Below are 22709 nucleotides of genomic sequence, written 5' to 3'. Positions count from 1 at the left end.
TAGGTAGTTAAACTAAAGGGAAATAACCTGAGCAAATAGTTGTGGATTTACCCAGATTGAAGGCTATGGCCATGCTGGGATATCATCATTTTTTAAAATCAGGTTTAAATGCTTATATAGGTGTAGGGAGATACAACAGTGGTAGAAGGGAAAGGAGACAGGATGCTTAATTAAACAAATTGATACATACACATGTAGGTGAGTCAGATATATGAATAGATATGTACCTGAACTGAAAAGAAATGAAAATAATCTTGATTGTTTTTTATGGTTATATATATATATATATCCACCAGTCCTCAGTCAAATCGTCTATGCTAGCATGGAAAGCGGACGTTAAACGACAATGATGATGATGATATATATATATTTATATATATATATATATATATATATAGGCGCAGGAGTGTTTGTGTACTAAGTAGCTTGCTTACTTACCACATGGTTCTGGGTTCAGTTCCACTACATGGCACCTTGGGCAAGTGTCTTCTACTATAGTGTCAGGCCAACCAGAGCCTTGTGAGTGGATTTGGTAGGCAGAAACTGAAAGAAGCCTGTTGTATAGATGTATATGTTAGTGTGTCTATCTGTGTTTGTCCTCCCTTCATCACTTGACAACCGATGTTGGTGTGTTTACGTCCACGTAACTTAGCAGTTCGGCAAAAGAGTCTGATAGAATAAGTACTAGGCTTACAAAGAATAAGTTCTGGGGTGAATTTGTTCAACTAAAAGTGGTGCTCCAGCATGGCCGCTGTCAGATGACTGAAGCAAATAAAATAGTATATATATGTATATATATATATATATATATATATATATATATATATATATATATATGGATAAGTTTTATCGTTTTAATTCATCTTTTATTTGCCTCTCAAACTTATGGTCTTGGGTTCAGTCCCACTGCATGGCGACTTGGGCAAGTGTCTTCTATTTCTGACTGAAATCTTGTGAGTGAATTTAGGAAATGGAAACTTAAAGAAGCTCAAGCTCATCATATATGTGTGTGTGTTTGCGTGTCTTTGCACTCACATAATGTTAGAGTTGTAAATGAGTGTTACTTATATGGACAGTGTCATTCTCTTCCAATCTTCTGTGTAACCCATGTCCAGGAAAACAGTGATGATGACAATGATGACATTCTGCAAAAGAAGTCCATGCTGAGAGAATCCCCTCCATAAATGAAATATAATTAAGTCATCTTATGATTTGAAAAGGCACCTTTTCCATGCTTGCCTGGCTCAGTCAGAATTCATAGAGGCAGAAGTTTGAGCGAGGTGTCCTTACTGTCACCTCCCAAGCAAGGTAATATTCATCCATGTCAAGACATGCTTTCATGGAAAATGGGAATCAAATGACATTTTGATGCTTGGTTACATCTATCATAGGATGTGGGAACAAGAATACACTCACAGACACATATGACAGTCTTCTTTCAGTTTCCAACTACCAAATCCACTCAGAGAGCTTTGGTTGCACTGATGCTATAGCAGAAGGTACTTATTGAAGATGCTGCAACCAAAATCACATGGTTGGGAGTCAAACGTCTTGACCACTGCCTGCCAGGCCAGTTATATTTTTCATCAATGTTTTTTTTTTTTGTTTGATCTGTCATAAAAATTATTGGACCTTTAAAAACAACTTGGTGTTTGATCATAGCTCTCTATTGGGTCACACGATCTATTAGAAATAGCAGCACCTCTCCCTTGAATATCACCTGTCAGTCAAAAACATTGAAGACTGTATTGTTTGATGTGGTCCTAGATATACCATGAGTAAAAGAGTCCTAGAGTAAAAGAGAGGATGTTCATGGATGGAATATCTTCAACCCTTTAGCATTTAAACTGGCCAAAGGTCATCCAGCTGCAAAAACCATGCCAAAATTGACCTCATCTGTGCTTGTGCCATGTAAAAAGTACTCAGTCCACTCTGTTAAGAAGGGTATTTAGCCATAAAAACTGTGCCAAAACAGACACAGACACTCCCGCCTGGCCAGCTCCTGTCAAACCATCCAACCCATGCCAGCATGGAAGGTGGATGCTAAACAATGACGATGATGTCTAGTCTAAATGTTCTACTTGTTTTATGTTCAAACCAGCCAGATTCAGGCTCTCACACCTTCCCTGAGCTGTTATTCTAAAAATAGACAGTTGCATCATTGAAATATTGAAGCTACGAGATGGTGTGTGATTAATTCAAGACAATGTGAATAAAGTAAGCATCAGATTTGACGATTAATCTAAATACTTGGAGTTTAATCAAATCTTTGCTAGACTAGAGCTGTCTCAGGGCTAAACAACAATGTCAAATTATATTTCAGGAGAGAAAATATTGTCATTGTCCATTATTCTGTTGTTTAATCTAAATATCGTTACACAATGTGAAGGTGTAGTTGTTGTTTGCAAATATGTAAGCTTCACACAAAATTCTGTAATGTAAATTACAATAAATTAAAAAGTTCAGTGGTTCAGGTAAATGTATATTTCTAAAGTCTATATCTATAGAAAATTTATAAATTTTCCACTGTTGAATCTCTTCTTTTATGTAGTCTCTTTATCTTACACTGTTATTTCTTTGTTATTTCAGAATATCGAATGACATTGGCATAACCGAAGATTTAGTCTCAATATTTATCATCTTTTAAAGACCAAAGGAAAATGTTATACAGAGGAGATATATAAGACTTTCTCTAAATCTATGGTAGAATTCCTATAAAATATTTGCTCTGACCTGAGATTATTAGCAATATTTCTGAACATCTCTGACTGAAGTGTTTTGAAAATGAGTTTGTATGCAAATGAATCTTCAAAAAACTTAACAAACGAATTCTGAGAGAAAGGTAACAGTGGACAGAAATACAACAGTGGAAGTATTTGTAAGAGTAAACTACAAGGACAAAAGCAAGGAAAATACATGGTGATTTGAGAAGGGAAATAATGGAAAAGAATGAGAAACTTGAGGAATTTATTTTACCAGAGAACATGATCAAAAAGAGAAAAAATTTATACGACTGTGATGTCTGTAATAAGTCCTTCTCTCAGAAAAGAAACCTTACTACACACAAACATATTCATACAGGAAAGATGCCATATCACTGTGATATCTGTGGTAAATCTTTCATTTACCATAGTAACATAGCTAAACACAAAAGTATTCATACAGGAGAGATGCTCTCTCATTGTGACATCTGTAATAAGTCCTTTTCTCAAAAAAGTAATCTATATTCTCACAAACGTATTCATACAGGGGAGAAGCCATATTACTGTGATATCTGTGGTCAATCATTCTCTCAAAGTAGTAAATTAACTCCACACAAACGAATTCATTCTGGAGAGAAGCCATATCATTGTGATATCTGTGGTAAATCTTTCTCTGTAAATAATACTTTAATTGTACACATGCGTGTTCATACAAAAGAGAAGCCATATCATTGTGATATCTGTGGCACATCATTTTCTCAGAGTAGTCACTTAACAACTCATAGACGTATTCATACAGGAGAGAAGCCATATCAGTGTGTTGTCTGTGGTAGACTATTCTCTCACAGTAATCACTTAACTAAACACAAACGTATTCATACAGGAGAGATGCCGTATCACTGTGATATCTGTGGTAAATCATTCTCGCAAAATAGTACCTTAATTTCACACAGACGTATTCATACAGGAGAGAAACCATTTCACTGTGATATCTGTGATAAATCATTCACTAAACGTAGTGCTTTAACTGCACACAAACATATTCATTCAAGAGAAAAACCATATCAGTGTGATATCTGTGGTAAATCATTCTCTCAAAATGGTAACTTAGCTCAACACAAATTTTTTCATACAGGAGAAAAACCCTATCACTGTGATGTCTGTGGTAAATTGTTCTCCAACAGTAGTCACTTAACTAGACACAAATTTATTCACACAGGAGAAATGCCATATCAATGTGATATTTGTAGTAAATCATTCTCTCAAAATAGTACCTTAACTTCACACAGACGTATTCATACAAAGGATAAGCCATATCATTGTGAAATCTGTGGTAAATTATTCTCTCAAAATAGTGACTTGACTAAACACAATCGTATTCATACAGGAGAGAAGCCATATCACTGTGATATCTGTGGTAAATTGTTCTCCAACAGTAGTCACTTAACTAGACACAAACGTATTCACACAGGAGAAATGCCATATCGATGCAATATTTGTAGTAAATCATTCTCTCAAAATAGTCACTTAACTGTACACACACGTATTCATACAGGAGAGAAGCCATACCACTGTGATATCTGTGGTAAATCATTCTCTCAAAATAGTAGCTTAACGAAACACAAATGTATACATACAGGAGAGAAGCCACATTCCTATGATATGTTAACCTCTTAACATACACATTTTGTTTTTCAATTTCCATGCAAAAAAATATATATTTTTTATTATTTATTTTGAATCTGTACATAATGAAAAATAAGTACACAAATTGTTTCGGTTCAGTTATGATTTATGATGAAGTTACTGATAGTTAATGACAGTAAACAGGAATAACATCCTGAACGAAGTATTTCAGGTTAGAAATAAGTGACATATGCCTCGGAGTACAGTGAACGTATATTTTTGTTCAAATGTATATTTACCAGACATCTCTGGATGAAAATATATGGGTTAATATGTTAAGAGGTTAAATCATTCATTGAAAGTAGTAAATTATCTGCAGACAAATGTGTTCATACAGAAGAAAAAGAAAAGAGTAGTTTGTGTTTTCTGTTTTTAATTTCTTTTTCCTTTTGGATATTCCTGTGTTTTATGTAATGGAGATTCTGACAATGAAAATAATGTATTTCCAAAAATCCCTTTTTTTTTTTTTATTTTGTCTTTTATATCCTTTCAGCCAGTCCTCTCACTTCCATACTCTTTTCCTTTCTCATGATGTAGCGACTGAAACTCCTTTTCCAGGAAACCCTAAACATGGTTCTTTGTTGAATATCATTTCCCCAGTTTGCTGTAAATTTATTCTTTATTAACTTTTAAATGCTTCAAACATTAAATATGTTAAAAAGCAACAAGCTGGCGGAATTGTTAGCACCCTGGGCGAAACGCTGTCTGTCTTTAAGTTTGAGTTCAAATTCCACTGAGGTCGACTTTCATCCTTTTGAGGTTGATAAATTAAATACCAGTTCAGTATTGCACTTGATCTAATTGACTGGCCCCCTTCCACCAAATTTCAGGCCTTGTGCCTATAGTAGAAAGGATTAAATATATTAACAATAACGTAAGTTGTGGCTTCTCCATGCACAGGGATACCGTAAGTTGTCAAATATGTTCACAATGACCAGTAGTACAAAATGGAAAGGACCACAAAGGAACAACTTGAGGTATAAACATGTTTTAGTGCCCTACACCAAATTGTTTCCTTATTGCTTTCTGAAGAATACATTTTAAAATTAAGTTTTACAGTTGTAAGTTTATGAGGGTCCAGACAAATTTTATCTTCATAAAATTGAGAAAAGATGTTTTGGAGATGATTCTGATCTTTCTCAACCCCCCTCTAGTTCTGTCAATATTAAGTTCAGGAAATCTACCAGCCACTTGATCACCTGTGAATCTTGTGGGCACACAAGTCAGGTTGATTACATTATCTCTAGAAAACAGTATAGGCAGATGCTTGGGAATATAAAGTCATTCGCTGATGAAGAATGTACTTTCCAACAATGTTAGTTTCATGACATTGGGTTTAAAGCTAGAAAGTGTTAGACACAAACTGATCTCAGGGTCTTTTAAACAGAGATTTAGGGGTGTATTAATTAAAGCATTTGGCGAAAAGGAGGAGGAGATAGATGTATAACGGAACAACTGGAAGTTCTTGTGCGACAGTGTATTGAGGGCTGCAGGATGAATCTGTGGCAGGTGTAAAATTCCATCCAAGTCAAGAATATGAGGTAGTGGAACAGCGAAGGGACAAGCTTAGAATGATAGAGGCAGCGGAGAACTTTACCAGGTTGCTAGGAGACAGGTCTGTTTAGTAAGGGTGAGAAGCAGACAAGAGCTTAGCCAATGTTCTATAGTGTGAGGACCAAAGACATGAAGGGTTAATAAATGTACAGAATGAATGGGAGAAAGAGGGTCTTCCTAATGTGAAACTGATAGAGGGTTCAGCCATTCTTGTTGACAACAGGGTTATAGCTAGATTGATTAAAAACATCAAAACTGGGAAACACACTTGTCCATCAGGAATTTCCTCTGAAATGCTTCACCCATTAGCATTTAAACCATCTATATTCAGCCAAAATATTCAACTTTTTTTTTTTTGCCTAGATCCAGCCTCTTGCACCTACGAGGCAATGTCATTCTAAAATTAACCTCACCATCAAAATCTTGAATTTATGAGATAATGCATGACTAATTCGAAACAATGTGAATAAATAAGTAGATCATTTGACAACAATCTGAATGCTAAAGGGTTAAAATATCTAACCCCTTTTGTCAGTTTTCCTGGGCATTTGGTCTTGATAACCTTTTGTGACTGCTTCAGCAAGTTGGTATACTACTCTCCACTGATGATGTGGCTCTTTTGAAATGAGCCAATAAATACAATGCCTTTTGCATCCCGCTAAAAACTGAGGCCATCACCTTCCCTGTAAATGTTAGGTTGGCTCAGCTGCACATTGCCTTCAATTCCGTGGGTGGGAACCGAAACCACATCAACAGACGCTGGGAGTTAGACTCTAGCTCCTAGTCATTTGAACGTTTTGCTCCTACGATACTCTAAATAACGAAGAACTGAGTCAACCTGTTATTAAGCACATACAACTCTACATGTGTTGAGTGCTACATTGTCTCGTCTGTTCATCTCCTCTAATAATGTGCGGAATGTGTGCGAGTGTGAATGATTGTGTATAGACAGACAGATAGATAGATAGATAGATAGGTAGACAGATAAACAAACACACAGATAGATATATAGATAGATAGACAGACAAATAGATAAATAAATTGATAGATAGATAAATGTATAGATAGACATCTAGGTAGATAGATAGATATATAGACAGACAGACATATAGAGAGATGGATGGATTGATAGACAGACAGACAGATAGATAGATATGGCAAGGTAGATGGATAGACAGAAACATAGACAGATAGATAAACAAGACAAGATAGACAGACAAACAGATATAGAGTGAGATAGATAAATTGAGAGATAGATAGACATCTAGGTAGATAGATATATAGACAGACAGTTAGATAGATAGACAAGTAAGCTTACAAACAGAGACAGGCATGCAGACAGATAGATTGGTACATTGATAGAAAGAAAGTCTCTCTGGGAGATAAAAACGATAAATAGTTGGTTAGATGGATTGATAGACAAATGAATTTAACGATGAATTGTTTAATATTTGATAGATCTATAGCAACCAGTTGAGACATGTTGCATTGATGTCTTTCGGATAAACTCCATGCTGATATTTTATTTACATCCTTTAAAGTCTCTAACCGTGGCCTGTCTCATTTTTTATATTTTTCAAGTTCAATAAATAGATAAATAAGTATGTAAAAAGATAGATAAATAAATATGTTGCTAACTAGCTAGGTAGATAGATAGATAGATTGGTAGATAGATAAATAGACAGCGTTTATCCAAACTTTTACTCATAATCCATACTGATTTCAAAATTTGGCACAAAGCCAGCAATTTCGAAAATTTAAAATCATATTTAAAATCAATATGAATTATCATTGTTTAAAGTTTTCAATAAAAATAATGATGAAGATGATAACGATAATAGTCCTTTTTAGTATAGGTACAAAGCCTGGATTTTGTGGGAAGGGGGACAGTCAACCCCAGTACTAAACATCAATACATCGACCTCAGTACTCAACTAGTACTTAACTTATCGACCCCGAAAGGATGAAAGGCGAAGTCGACCTCGGCGGAATTTGAACTCAAAACGTGGCGTCGGGTAAAATACCATTAAGTATTTTGCCCGGCGCGCAAACGATTCTACCAGCTCGTTGCCTTAATAATGATGATGATGATGATACGATACAAAACACAAATGAAAGAGGAGATAAGGAAAGAGTACTATAGACGAGTTAGATTAATACTGAAACAGAGCTCAATGCTAAAAACAAGATAATAGATATCAATACTATAGCCGTCCCAGTTATAAGTTACAGCTACAATGTTCTAACTTGACTATAAATGAACTAATCAAGATAGACAGGAAAACAAGAAATTTAATGACAGAATTTAGGATGCACCACCCAAAATCTAACAGAAAGGTTATATATACAACGTACTGAAGGTGGTAGCGGTCTTATACAGCGAAAAAAAAAAAAACTATTAAAAATAACCACCATACGATTACAGAAATATCCAGTTCAGAAGCAAGGAATACTGGTACAAATAAGCCACAAGGCACGAGCAAACCAAAAAACTATTTTCAGTTTTTAAGGAAGATGACAAATACAAGAAAGAAGTCATAGTATCTAACAACTATGAAGAAAAAGGTGTAAAAGAACTGAAATCCAAACTAAAACTAGAACAACAACGGACCATGATAAAACGGTAGCAAGTAAAGCCCCTTCATGGCAAATACTGGGTTAAACTAAGCAGAAAAGAAATAGACAAAGCAAATTCCCAACAATGGCTGAGAAGCTCAGGACTCAAAGCAGAAACTAAAGGATTTTTAATCGCAGTACAAGATCACAGCCAGAAATTACCAAAAACATGTAATGAAAGAAATACAAGTAACTGCAGAATATGTGGAGATGGACAAGAAACAATAGATTATATTGTCTCTGGCACGGGTCTGCCTCTCCAGGTGCCGAGCTGAAGGCCCACTGACTTCTCCTAGTTGATCATTGCTCCTGTCACCGCTTCGTATTCCCTTATGGTAGCGCTGACCATCCCGACTTCTGAGGTGTCCGACACTATTACGTTGACATCGTCCGCATACGCCGACACGAACCTTCCTCATCCCAGTTCAAACGGGATGCCCCTCAAAACCTCCAGCTTCCGCAATAATGACTTGAGTGTCAGTACGTAGAGAAGGGGTGAGAGTGGGCATCCTTGACGGACCGAATATGCGACACTAAACGGATTACTGGTACTTAATTTATCGACCCCGAAAGAATAAAAGACAAAGTCGACCTCGGCGGAATTTGAACCCATCACGTAAAGACAGACGAAATACCGCTAAGCATTTCTTCTGGCATGCTAGCGATTCTGCCAGCCCGTTGCATTATTATTATTATTATTATTATTATTATTATTGTTATAATTGTTATTATTATTATTATTATTATTATTATTATTATTATTATTATTATTATTATTATTATTATTATTATTAATAATAATAATAATAATAATAATAATAATAACAACCAAAATGAAGTAGATTGACAAATTTATTTTTGGAACCAGTTGAAGACACACGAGATGTCGAAATATCGTTCACTCGATAACAATGGCACTCTTCTTTTAATTTTAACTCTATATCTTCAGGAGGAACTTTTACATCTCCACCTACAAAAACACCAACAAAAGATCTAGCCACCTGGCATTAATACTATAACGTCAGCATCAGAAAAAAGTGCAGCAACGTCATTACTAACATCAGAACGGCTTCAGAAGCTATTCAGCTATATTTTCTGTATGTTTAGTGAAGCGCATGTCTCAATTAATTCAAGGAGCTTTTGTGTTTTCACTTCAGTGGAGAAATACTGGCATACAAGTAAACAAGCTTTATTTGATTGAATGCTACTGAAAGCAGGGGACAGTCTATGGGTTTTGGACATTGATGGATATACGTGAGTCTGTAAGTAATACTGATAAAAGAACACATGAGTGAGAGCCGTGGCAAGTACAAGCGTTTATAAAGTGTCCTAACATATATAGACTCTGCTGTGGTTAATAGAGGAAAATATTGACAGTAGAAGACAGGAGGGGCAGCAAAGGCAAATTGTGGCATTAATGAACAGTCCTGTGATCAACTCCTCACATAACCACCTAAAGAGTGTAGGGGCGGCCCTCAACCTCAGTGAAAGTAAGTGTTTAATTTTTTTCTATCGCATTCCGTTTTGTCTGTGCGCCTATATATTATTAGTAGTGGGTGTGGGAGTTAAGATTTTTGAGTTTGTGTAATTGTGTGTGTGTGTGCATTATGAAGTGACCAAGAGTTTGTGATGTTGTTTAAACACCAGATCAACTCTGATCCAACTTAACGTATTCCAAACGAAGACAATGTCTTTATGGCCACATCATCCTTTTGTTTTTGTTACTGTTACTTTTGTTTTTGTTTTTGTTACATCCCCAATCGAAGAAACTTATGGTCAGATATTCCAGCTACGACTGACCTGTCTTTTCGCGCACGCGCGTGCACACACACACACACACACACACACACACACACATATACACACACTAAAAAACATACACAAAAACACTCACACATCCACATACCAAAACAACCCACGCCCCCGACCCCGACTCCGTCTGTGTTCCCTGCCCAGAAAATCTTGTACCTGTGTTCTTTGCCTGTGAGGAACCTAGCGGAACCTCCTCTCCACCTTACTTCTTGTACGCAGCACAAATCTACACATCTCCGTTCAAGCATCTCAACAATCTCACCAGTCCTACCTTTCAATGTGCCGACGTTGAGTGTGTCAACCCGATATATATATATATATATATATATATATATATATATATATATATATATATATATATATATATATCCGAGCGTCATACTAATATATCCTTTTGTTATTTACACCACCTGTCCTCGTCTGTTGTTATTATTTGTATATTCTCCCATATATATATTTATATATATATATATATATATATATATATATATATATAACACATACATACACTTATATACATAAACTCATACATACAGATACACGTATGTATGAGTTTATGTATATTCGTGTATGTATGTGTATGTCTTATATATATATATATATGTGTACGTGTGTGTGTATATATATGTATGTATGTTTATATATATGTATATATATGTGTGTATGTATATGCATATGTATATTTATATACACGTATGAGTGTATACATCTTCACAGATATAAATTCTTCAATTCTCCTCCTACTCACCACTAACCTGTCCTTTCACGCAACTTAACTTATATTCCCCATTTTTCATTCCACCTTAATTTTACTACCTTTACCTTCTCTCTATACTTTCTATGTCCAATCCCTTTAGCTCTATCACAACATATCTCACACTCTTTTACATTTTACCCTCTCATCTCTTCCTCTCTCTGTCCCCCTCATCACTTCCTTTCTTCTATCATTTTATCCTGACCACTAGCTAGCACACCTCTTTCTTCATTTATTTATTATTGTCTCGCTCCCCCATTTTTCTCTCTTCCTGTTTTTGATTTGACCTTACAAACACATTGCCAACTTTTAAGTCACTTCAAAAAAAAAAAAACTCTCGATCGAATAACACCGTTTACAAGACTCTATGCTTGGGATGACCAATTATAAACACCAATGGATCTCACACACAAGGTACAGAAAACTTATATGTAAAACATTCTGCTTCAATAATGGAACTGCAGATACAATATCCTTACGTATCACACGTCTGTTTTCATTCCCCCACTTCACTCTGTATTTCATATCATCTCTATAACTATTACTTAAACATTTTCTCGCACCGTCTCTGATGAAGGGATATATAAAATATCCCGGAAACAGCTGTAAGGCCTCTTTATAAATGTTCTGAAGACTATTCACCGCTGCCTTGGATCTTTTTATGTTATTAAATATATATATAAGGAGAATTCGCAAAGAAACAAAAGACAAAGACAGGTGGTGTAGACAACAAACAGATGTATTAGTTTAACGCTCGGGAAGTGAAAAAGTCTTTAACGTTTCGAGCCTATGCTCTTCTACAGAAAGGAATAGAGAAAGAAACAAGGAGAGAAAATAAAAAATGTGTAGTGGCTAGCGATCTATCATAGGGAATACCAGACAGAGGGGTCACACAGGAGAGCTAAGAAGAAGGGGAGATAATAAAGTAGTGGTGATCCCAAAACGAAGGTGCGCGTGCGTGTGTATAAGAGAGTATGTATGTGCGTGTGGAAGAGGGCTGGTGATCTTGACGTGTACGTGTATGTGTAGGTGTGTGGATGTGAGACTGGGAAGTGGTCAGTGTTAGTGTGTGCGTGGTGGTGTGATGGTGTTGGGAGGTGGGGGAGGCGAGATTGGGGTGTGGGTTAGGCTGAGAGTGGAGGTAGAGGTAGGGTATGTGGGTAGGCTGAGGTTGGAGGTAGAGGTGGGGTATGTGGGAGTGGGTGTAAGGGATGGGGTGGGATAGGATGGGATAGATAAGGAAGGTGGGGTTGGATTGTGTAGGGGTGGGGTGGAGTTACGAGGGAGGGGTGACGATGAAGGGGAAGGGAGGAGGTGGGTAGAAGTGACAAGAAGGGAGAAGGAGAGTAGGAGTGAAGAGAAGTAGGAGTCGGAGAAAGAGAGGAGAGATGGGTGGGAGGAAGTAGGTGTGAGTGGGAGAGAGGAGAGGGGAGGAGGATAGATGAAGAGGGGAGGTGAGTTGAGCTCATGTGGCACAAAGGCATGAAGAGAGAAGATTAATCCCTGTTCACGGTGCAAACAGGAGTCCGGATGGCCCCTCTGCAAGGACTATCCGAACACAGACAGGTGTTGCAAAGAGTGACCGGTAGAGCAGAAATGGTGCGAGACCGAGGTGTCATTGCCGAGTTGGATGTCTCGGAGGTGTTCCGCGAACCGGTCAGCTAAGCGGCGTCCCGTTTGCCTGATGTATAGAGAAGGGCAGAGAGAGCAGGAGTTGCAGTTGATGACATTGGTAGAAGTGCAGGTGAAGGAGTCGGTGATATGATAGGGTCGATGATGGGTGCCGGTGTGGAGGGTGGTGTTGGAGAGGTAAGGGCAAGTGCGGCAGTGTGGGTGGGAGCAGTGGAACGAGCTGGGTTGGGAGGTTGGGTTAGGAAAGAAGCTGTGGACCAAGAGGTCTTGTAGGTTGTGGACTCGTTTGAAAGAGGGGAAGGGTCAGTTAGGGAAGATGTATGAAGTAGAGGGGTCGGACTGGAGTCGCTGAGAGGCTTGGAGAATGGTGCATTGGAGAGGTAGGGTGGTGGGGTGGTAGGTGAAGGGAAATGGGAGACGGGAGACGGCGGGGCGGGTGCGGGGGTAGACAGCAGATGCACGATCCACGGAATGTGCTCTGGCAAGGGTGGTGTGGATAGTGGTGAGGGACTATTCACGTAGGATGAAGTGGCGAGCCATGAGTTGGGACTGAGTCTCAAAGTCATGGTTGTCACTACAGAGCCTGCGTTGACGGAGGAATTGGGAATAGGGGATGGAAAACGTGGTGTTCCATTGGAAGCAGTTTAAAACTCATATCCAGAACCTGTGTATTTTTTACTATAATTTATTTTAAATATTTTCTTCTAAATTGGAATTTATTCATTTTTCATTTTCTCTTCCAACCATCCTTCCTCTCACACGCAAACATTTTCCATCCTCTGATTTTATCTTTCGTTTCTTTTTCAGGATATCTCTTCCACGTTATCTCCTTATACATTAAATTTCACTTTGTCTCTTTGCTGAATTTCTTCCAATCTCTCCCATCCATTTTCTTTTTCTCTGTCTCCCTCCCGTAATCTTAGAATGTCCCAGTTTCCTTTTACCCATCTAGCTGTGATGACAGTTCTGTTGTTTATCGATACAAAATTTCTGGCCGTTACTTCAGATCAAGAATTTGATGAAGCTTACTACAAGCCTTTGCCACCTGGCTATTCCTATGGTTATCTTCAGACAACTCCATCGGAAAAATTCTATAAGAGAGAAAGTCTACTGCAATGTGCCGTCATCGCTCTGAACAGCCAATCAGAATACTTTACTTACAACAAAGTCAGCCATGTTTGTAAGAATTACTCGCCGAAAGATATAATGACAGTCGTCAGCGCGAATGACAGCAACGAGATTTCCTTCTACAGAAGTAAGTGAAGCTTCTTTATTATTACTGTTGTTTTTTTATTTACTTTCTTCGGTAAGATGGAAGTACCAACTGAACACTGGGGTCGGTGAAATCTACTTACTCCTCTTCCCAAGAAATTGCTGGCCTTGTACCAAAATCCGAAATCAATAATATTCTTGTTGCAGCTGCTGTTGAACCTCCATGTCTGCTTTCAGTGTCATTGACATCTACCTATCTTAACTTGCTATTTTCTGTTTGGTAGATTCTGAATTTGATTTCTTCCATTTCTACTTGTGTTAACCAGCATTTCAATTTTGTCTGTCCTTGGTCATTTATTCCCTGCTGAGTTACCTCAAGCATTCCCCTTTCAAACCATATCTCTCTCATTCTGTCCAATGTAGCCAAATCTGCTAGTTTCACTTCGGATGTAAAATTCCATCAAAGTGGCATTCTACCTTTTCTCTTTTCCTTCGTACTGCAATCGCTAGACGACAACTGGGCCAACTTTGCCAGGTGAGAGATCTTCACCGTTATCAGATCCAATCTCATTCACAGTTGTTCAAAATATTTATTTAACATTTTCGCTTATAGCGAGGTTTGTGACGAAGATGTGACACAGCTACCGTTATTTTTATTGAGACACCATCTCTAGAGAGCTTGCCGACCAGGGTGAAAGGAGCACCCCCACCCCATTAGAGAGACCTGACCGTTGCCAAATGACAACCTGGCATTTTTTCAGCGTGGGCTTACATTCATGCATGCTTCTACCCCTTCATCATAGTCAATATTGGGATATAAGGAAGAAACATCCATGGTTACCAAAAAACAATCTTTGATATGGCTTCGGTGCTTAGACACAAAATCTAAAGTATCCCGGATATAGGAACTTGATCTTTTTGCAACATGGAGTAGAAAAAGCCATCCAGCCATTCCGAAATCTTAGCTGTGCAACATTCATATCCGCTGCAAACTGGGCGCATTGGAAGAAACCTTTCGAACATTTTCTGTATTTTAGGGAGACCATGAAATACAGGTGTTCTTTCTGACTGTAAAATCCTGGATTCGGTATTATTAATGAAATTGTTTTCCTCCATTTCCAGAATTATTTTGTCAAATTCCTCACTGTAATTGGGGTTTGGATCGACAGGTAATTCTTCATATGAAGTTTTATCTCTTAAAACCTTTTCCCAAGCCGAAATATATTCACTTTTGTCCATAATTAGGATAGCGCCCCCCTTATCCGCTATTTTAATAACAATAGAATCATTATTTGCCAGACGTCCGAGTGCGTAACGTTGGGAATTTGTGAGGATATTTCAGGACTTATTTCCACTTGTTTTAAGGCTTTCTCTAATGCCTGCCTGTCAAGATTCAAGAAATTCTAGTAGTGCTTGTGAACGTCCCTCCTGGACTTTATCTGGATACCAACTCTGTCGTGTCTGTGAATATATTCCTTCTTAGCTAGAACTGGGCAGAGAAAATATGATTTATTGTCTCTTCTCCATCTCCACATATTATTATTATTATTCAATAGTCGTATTTTTATCACGTGCTTTCACTGCACTATCGAGCGCAGCTCTGTGTGCCTTGGGTACCTGCTGTGTTTTTTTTTGTGATGCTCTATATTGAAAGTGTTTTACATAGGTTGTGTGCAATGCACACATCCTACATAATAGCAGTGCTATTTTATGTATGTTGTATATATTTGTAAGTCATGATGTTTTGTATTTGTCTAAATGTGTTTTTTATCATACCTAATGCGCCTACTATCATAAGAATTGTTTCTGTTTTAGGGTCCGCATCTGACAACTACATTCAGCCCACTGGTCACAATTTCTGTATTTGTGTGTATTGACATATCCCAGATTATGATAGCTTTCTCATTTTCTGTGACCTTTTCTAGCATGTACCTTTACCATCTTTTTTCTGTTGTTATTCCATAGTGTTGGCATAGCGTCCAGTGTATATAGGTCCCAACTCTGTGATGTCTGTGAATATGTTCCTTCTTAGCCAGGACTGGGCAGCCAGAGACAATATGATTTATTGTTTCTTCTCCATCTCCACATATTCTGCAGTTGCTTGTATTTCTTTTCACTGTGTGTTTTTTCTGCTAGGAAGGATTTATCGTTGTTGTTATTATTATTATTATTTCAGATAACCACTAGATTAGAACATATGCCACATTCACGTATACTTTATTTAATTCTTTTTATCATTTCATTATTATATGTCAGCCCCCCCACACGTTATATCTGTCTCTGTTTTGTTCCACACATCCTTCGCCTAGAGGCAATAAAATGAAATCATTATTATTATTATTATTATTATTATTATTATTATTATTATTATTATTATTATTGTTGTTGCTGTTGTTGTTATTATTATTATTATTGTTGCTGTTGTTATTTCAGATAGCCAGTGGATTAGAATATATGCCTTATCAGTCGGAGCCGGTTCGAAAGTCTATGATTCATTTATAAATAGAGGAAGTACTTCAACCTGGAAAGTAGACGAATGCATTGGTACCTTTTGTCCTAACTTCTTCCGACATCCTATCCTTGATTTCTGGAACTATCTTCCAATTGATGAGGTATGTAGGCATATCCACGCACAAACATACATTATTGCTTTCTTAATAATGGTAATAATGATTAACAGACATTTAAATCAATTCAGTTATGTTTGGAACATATTTGATCTGTAAAAATTATATAGTAGGAAGGCGAAGCAGTAATGTGATGATTTTAATCCGCGGCAAATCGCAATAATAAGAATATTTATGATAGACAAAAGACTCTCCTTTTTGTGAGTGACCATTAAATGGGAAACAAAATCGTTTAAATCAATTTACGATACATGACTGGTAAAAGTTTTTTTGAACTCTGCAGAGAATAAAGCTTGAGGACCTCGATGGGACTTGAACTCAAAGTTGAATTATCTGGACATCGTCCTTGTGAGGTGGCAAGTTGAGTAACAAACAAAACTTTGTGGGAATAGGTGAGCCAGTAACCTATCGGGGCCCAGATCACGAGAAGGAAATGAGTTTGGTTAGGACACATTGCGCGGAAACGTCTTTCTCATATTACAAGGCGGACCGTCCAGTGGATATCCCAATGGAGATAGAATCGTGACAATTCGAAAACATGGAGAGGTTCAACAGAAATTGAAGAAGTGATTCACGAGACCAATAGGGATTTGCTGTTGACTCCCTGTACTTGACTTGGAATTAAGGAAAATTAAGGAGACATATCGTTGCTAGTTTTTGCCTAGTATTTCTAACTACTAAACTCATCGTTTCAATATTTTCTCTTATGGATAAATGGCTACACATTTTGTGGGGAAGAAGTATTATTTGATTAATTCAACTAACACAATTTAGCAGACGATGATTTATCCAGCAATCATTAACATACAAATATTGACAGTACATATACCTTTATATTATACCTGTTTTAGTTATTGAACTGCAGCCATGTAAGGGCATCGCCTTGAAGGGGTTTAGTAGATCAAACCCTCTGGTATATATTCTATCAAGTACTTTGGCCGAACCGCTAAGTTACTGGGACAAAAGCAACAACACCATTTGTCAAGTGGTAAGAGTGATATACACACACATATACAAAGACGCAAACATACACAAACAACATGATTTCAAAATATCACTAATTTTGCTTGACTTCGTTATTACACCTTATGCGACCCTTGATACCAGTAAAAGCCGTTCAGGTCTTCTCGTACGTCGATAATCTAACAAAGATTGAAGGATTTGTAATATTTGACTTGTGTTGAAAGGTCTGATACCGTGCACCGCTTCTAAATGTTACATGATATATACACACACACACACACACACACACACATATATATATATATATATATATATATATATATATATATATATATATATATATATATATATATATATATATTCTTTTACTTGTTTCAGTCATTTGACTGCGGCCATGCTGGAGCATCGCCTTTAGTCGAATCAAATCGACCCCAGGACTTATTCGTTGTAAGCCTAGTACTTATTCCATCGGTCTCTTTTGCCGAACCGCTAAGTTACGGCGACGTAAACACACCAGCAACGGTTGTTAAGCGATGTTGGGGGGACAAAGACAGATACACAACATACACACACACACACACACACACATATATATATATACATATATACGACAGGCTTCTTTCAGTTTCCGTCTACCAAATCTACTCACAAGGCTTTGGTTGGGCTGAGGCTATAGTAGAAGACACTTGCTCAAGGTGCCACGCAGTGGGATTGAACCCGGAACTATGTGTTTGGTAAGCAAGCTACTTACCACATAGCCACTCAGGAGTAGGACCGCTTTGGCAGTAATTACAGCTTGAATTCTACGAGGTATGGACTCGTACAAAGTTTGAATTTTTTCCAAAGAAACTTTTGTCCATTCTTCAGCTAAAACAGTATTCAGTTCTTGTAGTGATGATGGCGGAGGATATCGACTCCTTACTTGTTTTTCTAAAATGCACCATAAATGTTCAATAATATTGAGATCTGGGGACTGTGGTGGCCAGATAAGATGTTCAACTTCGTTAGAATGTTCCTCGTGCCATTCAGTAACAACTTTAGCTGTGTGAATTGGTGCATTATCATCCTGAAAGATTGCGTTTCCCTCCGGAAACAATTCCGCAAACATAGGCTGAATTTGATCAGATAAAAATGCCTAAATAGTCTTGACTATTAATTCTGCCATGAAGGGAAATCATTGGGCTGGCGGATTTCCATGATATAGCCCCTGCCACCGATCATCACAGATCCTCCTCCATGTTTAACAGTCGGAAGAATGCTTCTTTCGGCTGTCTCCACACGTATACTCGGCCGTAATCGGAAATAAGATAAAGGATGACTCGTCCGAGAAACTAACATTCTTCCACTGCTCTAGTGACCAATTCTGTAGGTTTTTACTCCACTCTAAACGCTTTGCAACGTTTGTTTTTGAAAGAAGTGGTTTTCTGATTGCAGCCCTTCCATGAAATCCAGCTTTGTGCAGCTCCTGGCGAACAGTTCTTGTGGAAACTGGGTTTTCATTGTAGGCCATTAAACTTTGCAGTAATTTTGGGAGCTGTAGTCTTGTGATTCTTTCTAACAATTCGTGTAAGAGTCCGACGGTCCGTATCTGAATGTTTTGGTTTCCTTCCGGAGTTTGGTTTTGATGAGGAGGTTTTTCCCTTTTTCTCAAATACTCTCATTACTTTTAAGACAGTACTTCTTGATACACCAAGCATTTCGGCTGCCTTTGTTACGCTGGCGCCTGCAATACGAGCAACTTAAATTTGACCATTTTGAAAGATCGATAGATCTGTCATTTCAATGAATTTTAATTACCTTTGTCTGATGATATCTGAAAAGAAACAGCAATTTTAGCAAAACATATTAAGCAACACTAATAATAAATCAAAAAGCATAAAAATATACAATCTTTTGACGGTTTTATAGATATTTCAGAATTATGAAGCTATGATTCTAGGTGTTTTGCATTATCTTATCCAACCTCTGTATATGTACATGTATTATGTGTGTGTGCATGTGTGTGTGCGTGTAATGGAGACATTAAACGAGTGAGATATTTGCGTATTACAACACGGTTTTAGTTGCCGAAAATTGTTATCATCAAAATATTGCGTCATGCAACTTAACATGCAACAGTATGCGATCTTACGTAAGACTATGAAATAACAAGTTTACATAGCATTACCAATTTCTGAGGTCATGCTGTATTAGAGGTTCATTAAGCGATATATATCAGATATGCTACGATATCACAGTAGCGTATGGAATTTACAAGTGAAGGGCAATTAAATGTATGATTTGATTCACTTGGGATGGAAGGTACGTATTAGGTAAGTGACCAATCAGTAATTAATTTTGTGTGTTAAATAAATTTGGTTGAGAGCGGACATTAGGCTAGCAGCCAAAGAAACACATGTTAAATCAACGCGATCCATTTAAACTCATCCACATATTTTTAATCACATAAGTGTGTATGTGTCTGTTTGTCTTATGTATGTGTGTATACGTGTGTGTATGTACGCGTGTGAGTGCATGTATGTGTGTGTGTGTGTGCTACATTGTCATTTCTTTTGCAGGTGAAATTGGTGATATTTAAGAACCAATCAGATGCAGTAACTATGACATTTAATGGACGAAATACAAGCCTTGAAAGCTGGTTCTCTCGCGAAAACTTGAGAAGTTCACCGTGGAACGACCTAGCTTCAGCCACAGGACCTATTTTCTCACTTGAGGGACGTTGGTATGTTAATATATATTCTTTTTGTTTTCTTTTGCTATGTAGAATCTTTCCGTTTTATACAGACTTATATTGTTAGAAAACCCTTTCCGTATGTTTCAGATGTATTCTGACGCTATACATTTAGACGTGATATTTTCTGGGGACGAACATCGTACTTCGAGGTGTTCAACATTATATCTTCATTTGTTATAATATACAGAATGCAAATTTGAACTAATACTGTTTAACTCTCTAATAATGAAATATATGTCGCCTTCCAGTTAATTGCAGCAGCTGTGATTTGTCAATCACTTTTTCTTTTTATGTCAGTAGAGGTTAAATTTGTCTTGGTATGTGGATACCAATAGCTATGTGCAACTGATATTTTTGAATGGAACAGAAATACGGACTTAGCAATTCCACCCTGCTGCTAGAAACTATTTCTCTATTACTAATATATTTCTGTATTTTTAACACTACACCTCTAAATGAAATGCTTTCTCGTGATGAATAGCACAGTCTCCTGGCTTTCACATTAAGTGGCATGTTTTAAAGCCCTAAAATATAGACCCTGATTATATTTACCTGTGTCGGTTCGTTTTAAATATTGTTATATTTCATTATATTATTTCTCTTGACTAGAATTCATTTCATGTTTATTTAGCGTTTTGCTAAAATGTTTAACATAAGAAAATATTATCGTTCATATGTTTGCAGTGTTTTTTGATTTTTTACTAATATGTAGGACTAGTGTTTACTTTCGCCCTTGTTGGAGTATTTACATTTGCGCATTTCTGGATAGATCTCGTTGTGAAAGCAATCTATACACGGTTGTTAGGAATATCACTGCACATTTCATCACAAACTGGTATAGCCATCTATGCATCATACATAATATACATACACTCTCGACAGGCCACTTACTGCAATATTTGTCCTGACATAACTCTTGCTCTCATTGACCACTGCTGAAACGAATTTTCGTGCCTCTCTGATATAAATTGTGTTCGTGGCACAATAAATCCGTAGGAGATATAATCGCAGGAAAAATACACCAGTAAGTAGCTAATCGACTGTGTGTGTAAGCATTAAGTATGATGCACAGATGATTATTTTAATTAAATATTGACTGATTCAATTGCGTATAGAGGAAATACAGTTATATTTACTAAATATTTAAATTCTCATATCCTAAAATTCAACCATGTCTTATTTACTCCTGAGGTCTAAACGTCGTGTATATATTGGGAAAGAACCTTATTATAACTGCAGCCTGGCTCATGGCTGGCTACTCGTCGTTGAGACTCAACTTCAATGTGACCTTGATATCAAAGATCACTACCCTGCAATCCTCTATTCTGATAAAAAATCTAATGTCACATGGAGTAAAGGTAAGTTATGGTTGATCTTCTGTCAATTTGTGTGTATGTGTGTTGTGTGTGTGTGTGTGTGTGTGTGTGTGTGTGTGTGTGTCTGTCTGTCTGTCTGTCTGCCTGTCTGCCTGTCTGCCTGTCTGTCTGTCTGTCTGTCTGACTGCTATTGATAATAGTAGAAGTTATTTCTGTACTCATTGTTCAGCAGCCAATCAGCCTTCATTCATCTGACGTATGGTTAAAGGCGTTCCGACCGTGACCCGCTTGTATGTTTCCCATTACACTTTGTGGAGATTTGGCTGCTATTTCTAGTAATTCGAACGACGTCATCTAAAAGCTTTCTGCGATATATTTCAATTCCTTTTGTTGTTGATGTTGTTATTGTTGCTTCCAGGTTTCGGATTAGCAGATTCCTTCGCTGTATTCATCCACCTGAGGCAGTAGAACTAACCCAGCACATGATATCCATTGATACTACTGATGTTGTTAACGTCCATCCAATCCAGCTGACCACCACTAATGATCAACATAAGTCAAGTATTACCTGTTAATAAAGAATCCATGCAAATTGTTCTATCTTTTGAGTTGTGATTCCCTTTCTCTCTTTCTAGAGACAGAGCTGTTGTAGTTCCAATTCCCGACTGTCCAGAATATATAGGTGTGTGTGTGCGTGCGTGTGTATAGAAATATGAGGTCTTGACTCTTTGTTGTACTGATTGTACAAGACGAAGTCAAAAATAATTCCGTTTCGCCAGAACATTCTTTAGATAAGTCGAACCATCTTCAATGTTCGCGTACTAAAACGTGGTACTCTTGTGATTACGTGACCGACGTTTCACGTTGGTCTCTCCAGTTTTCTTTCTTGTGTTACAGAGTAAACATAATCGGTCTACAGGCAGTGTGCCCCTAGGAAGAACGGAGACCAGTGAAACTATTTCGCTGATCTGAACGTACGTCAGCCGCTTAAATTCATCGCAGGCTTTCAGAGCAATGCAGGAACAGCGTTCAACTGCGTAGAAGTGTTTATGTGTGGAACGAGAAGTAAAGCACGAACAGTGAGCAGAACCCCTTCCCCAT

General features: G+C 37.5%; 2 protein-coding genes across 5 annotated transcripts; both read left to right on the top strand.

The window, feature by feature from the left end:
- Positions 1–2595: 2595 nt before the first annotated feature.
- On the top strand, positions 2596–4932 carry LOC128251129 (uncharacterized). The gene has a single exon (XM_052977579.2). The coding sequence runs from the start codon at positions 2940–2942 to the stop codon at positions 4377–4379; it is 1440 nt and encodes a 479-aa protein (XP_052833539.2). The 5' UTR covers positions 2596–2939; the 3' UTR covers positions 4380–4932.
- Positions 4933–9423: 4491 nt separating this feature from the next.
- On the top strand, positions 9424–22208 carry LOC106882800 (uncharacterized). 4 transcript variants are annotated; one of them, XM_014933583.3, is made up of 6 exons: positions 9424–10048; positions 13763–14011; positions 16402–16580; positions 20117–20280; positions 21484–21650; positions 22027–22208. In XM_014933583.3, exons 1-6 carry the CDS (start codon positions 9976–9978, stop codon positions 22074–22076), a joined length of 882 nt encoding a protein of 293 aa, XP_014789069.1. In that variant the 5' UTR covers positions 9424–9975; the 3' UTR covers positions 22077–22208. The 4 variants fall into 4 exon arrangements, with proteins under 4 accessions (XP_014789069.1, XP_089200023.1, XP_089200024.1 ...); XM_089343897.1 differs by having other exon boundaries at positions 13709–14011; XM_089343898.1 differs by having other exon boundaries at positions 13680–14011.
- The last annotated feature ends 501 nt before the right edge of the window (positions 22209–22709 follow it).

This window comes from Octopus bimaculoides, chromosome 28 (assembly GCF_046866305.1).
Source record: "Octopus bimaculoides isolate indiv1 chromosome 28, ASM4686630v1, whole genome shotgun sequence".
NCBI lineage: Eukaryota > Metazoa > Mollusca > Cephalopoda > Octopoda > Octopodidae > Octopus > Octopus bimaculoides.
This window is presented reverse-complemented; position numbering and strand designations above follow the sequence as displayed.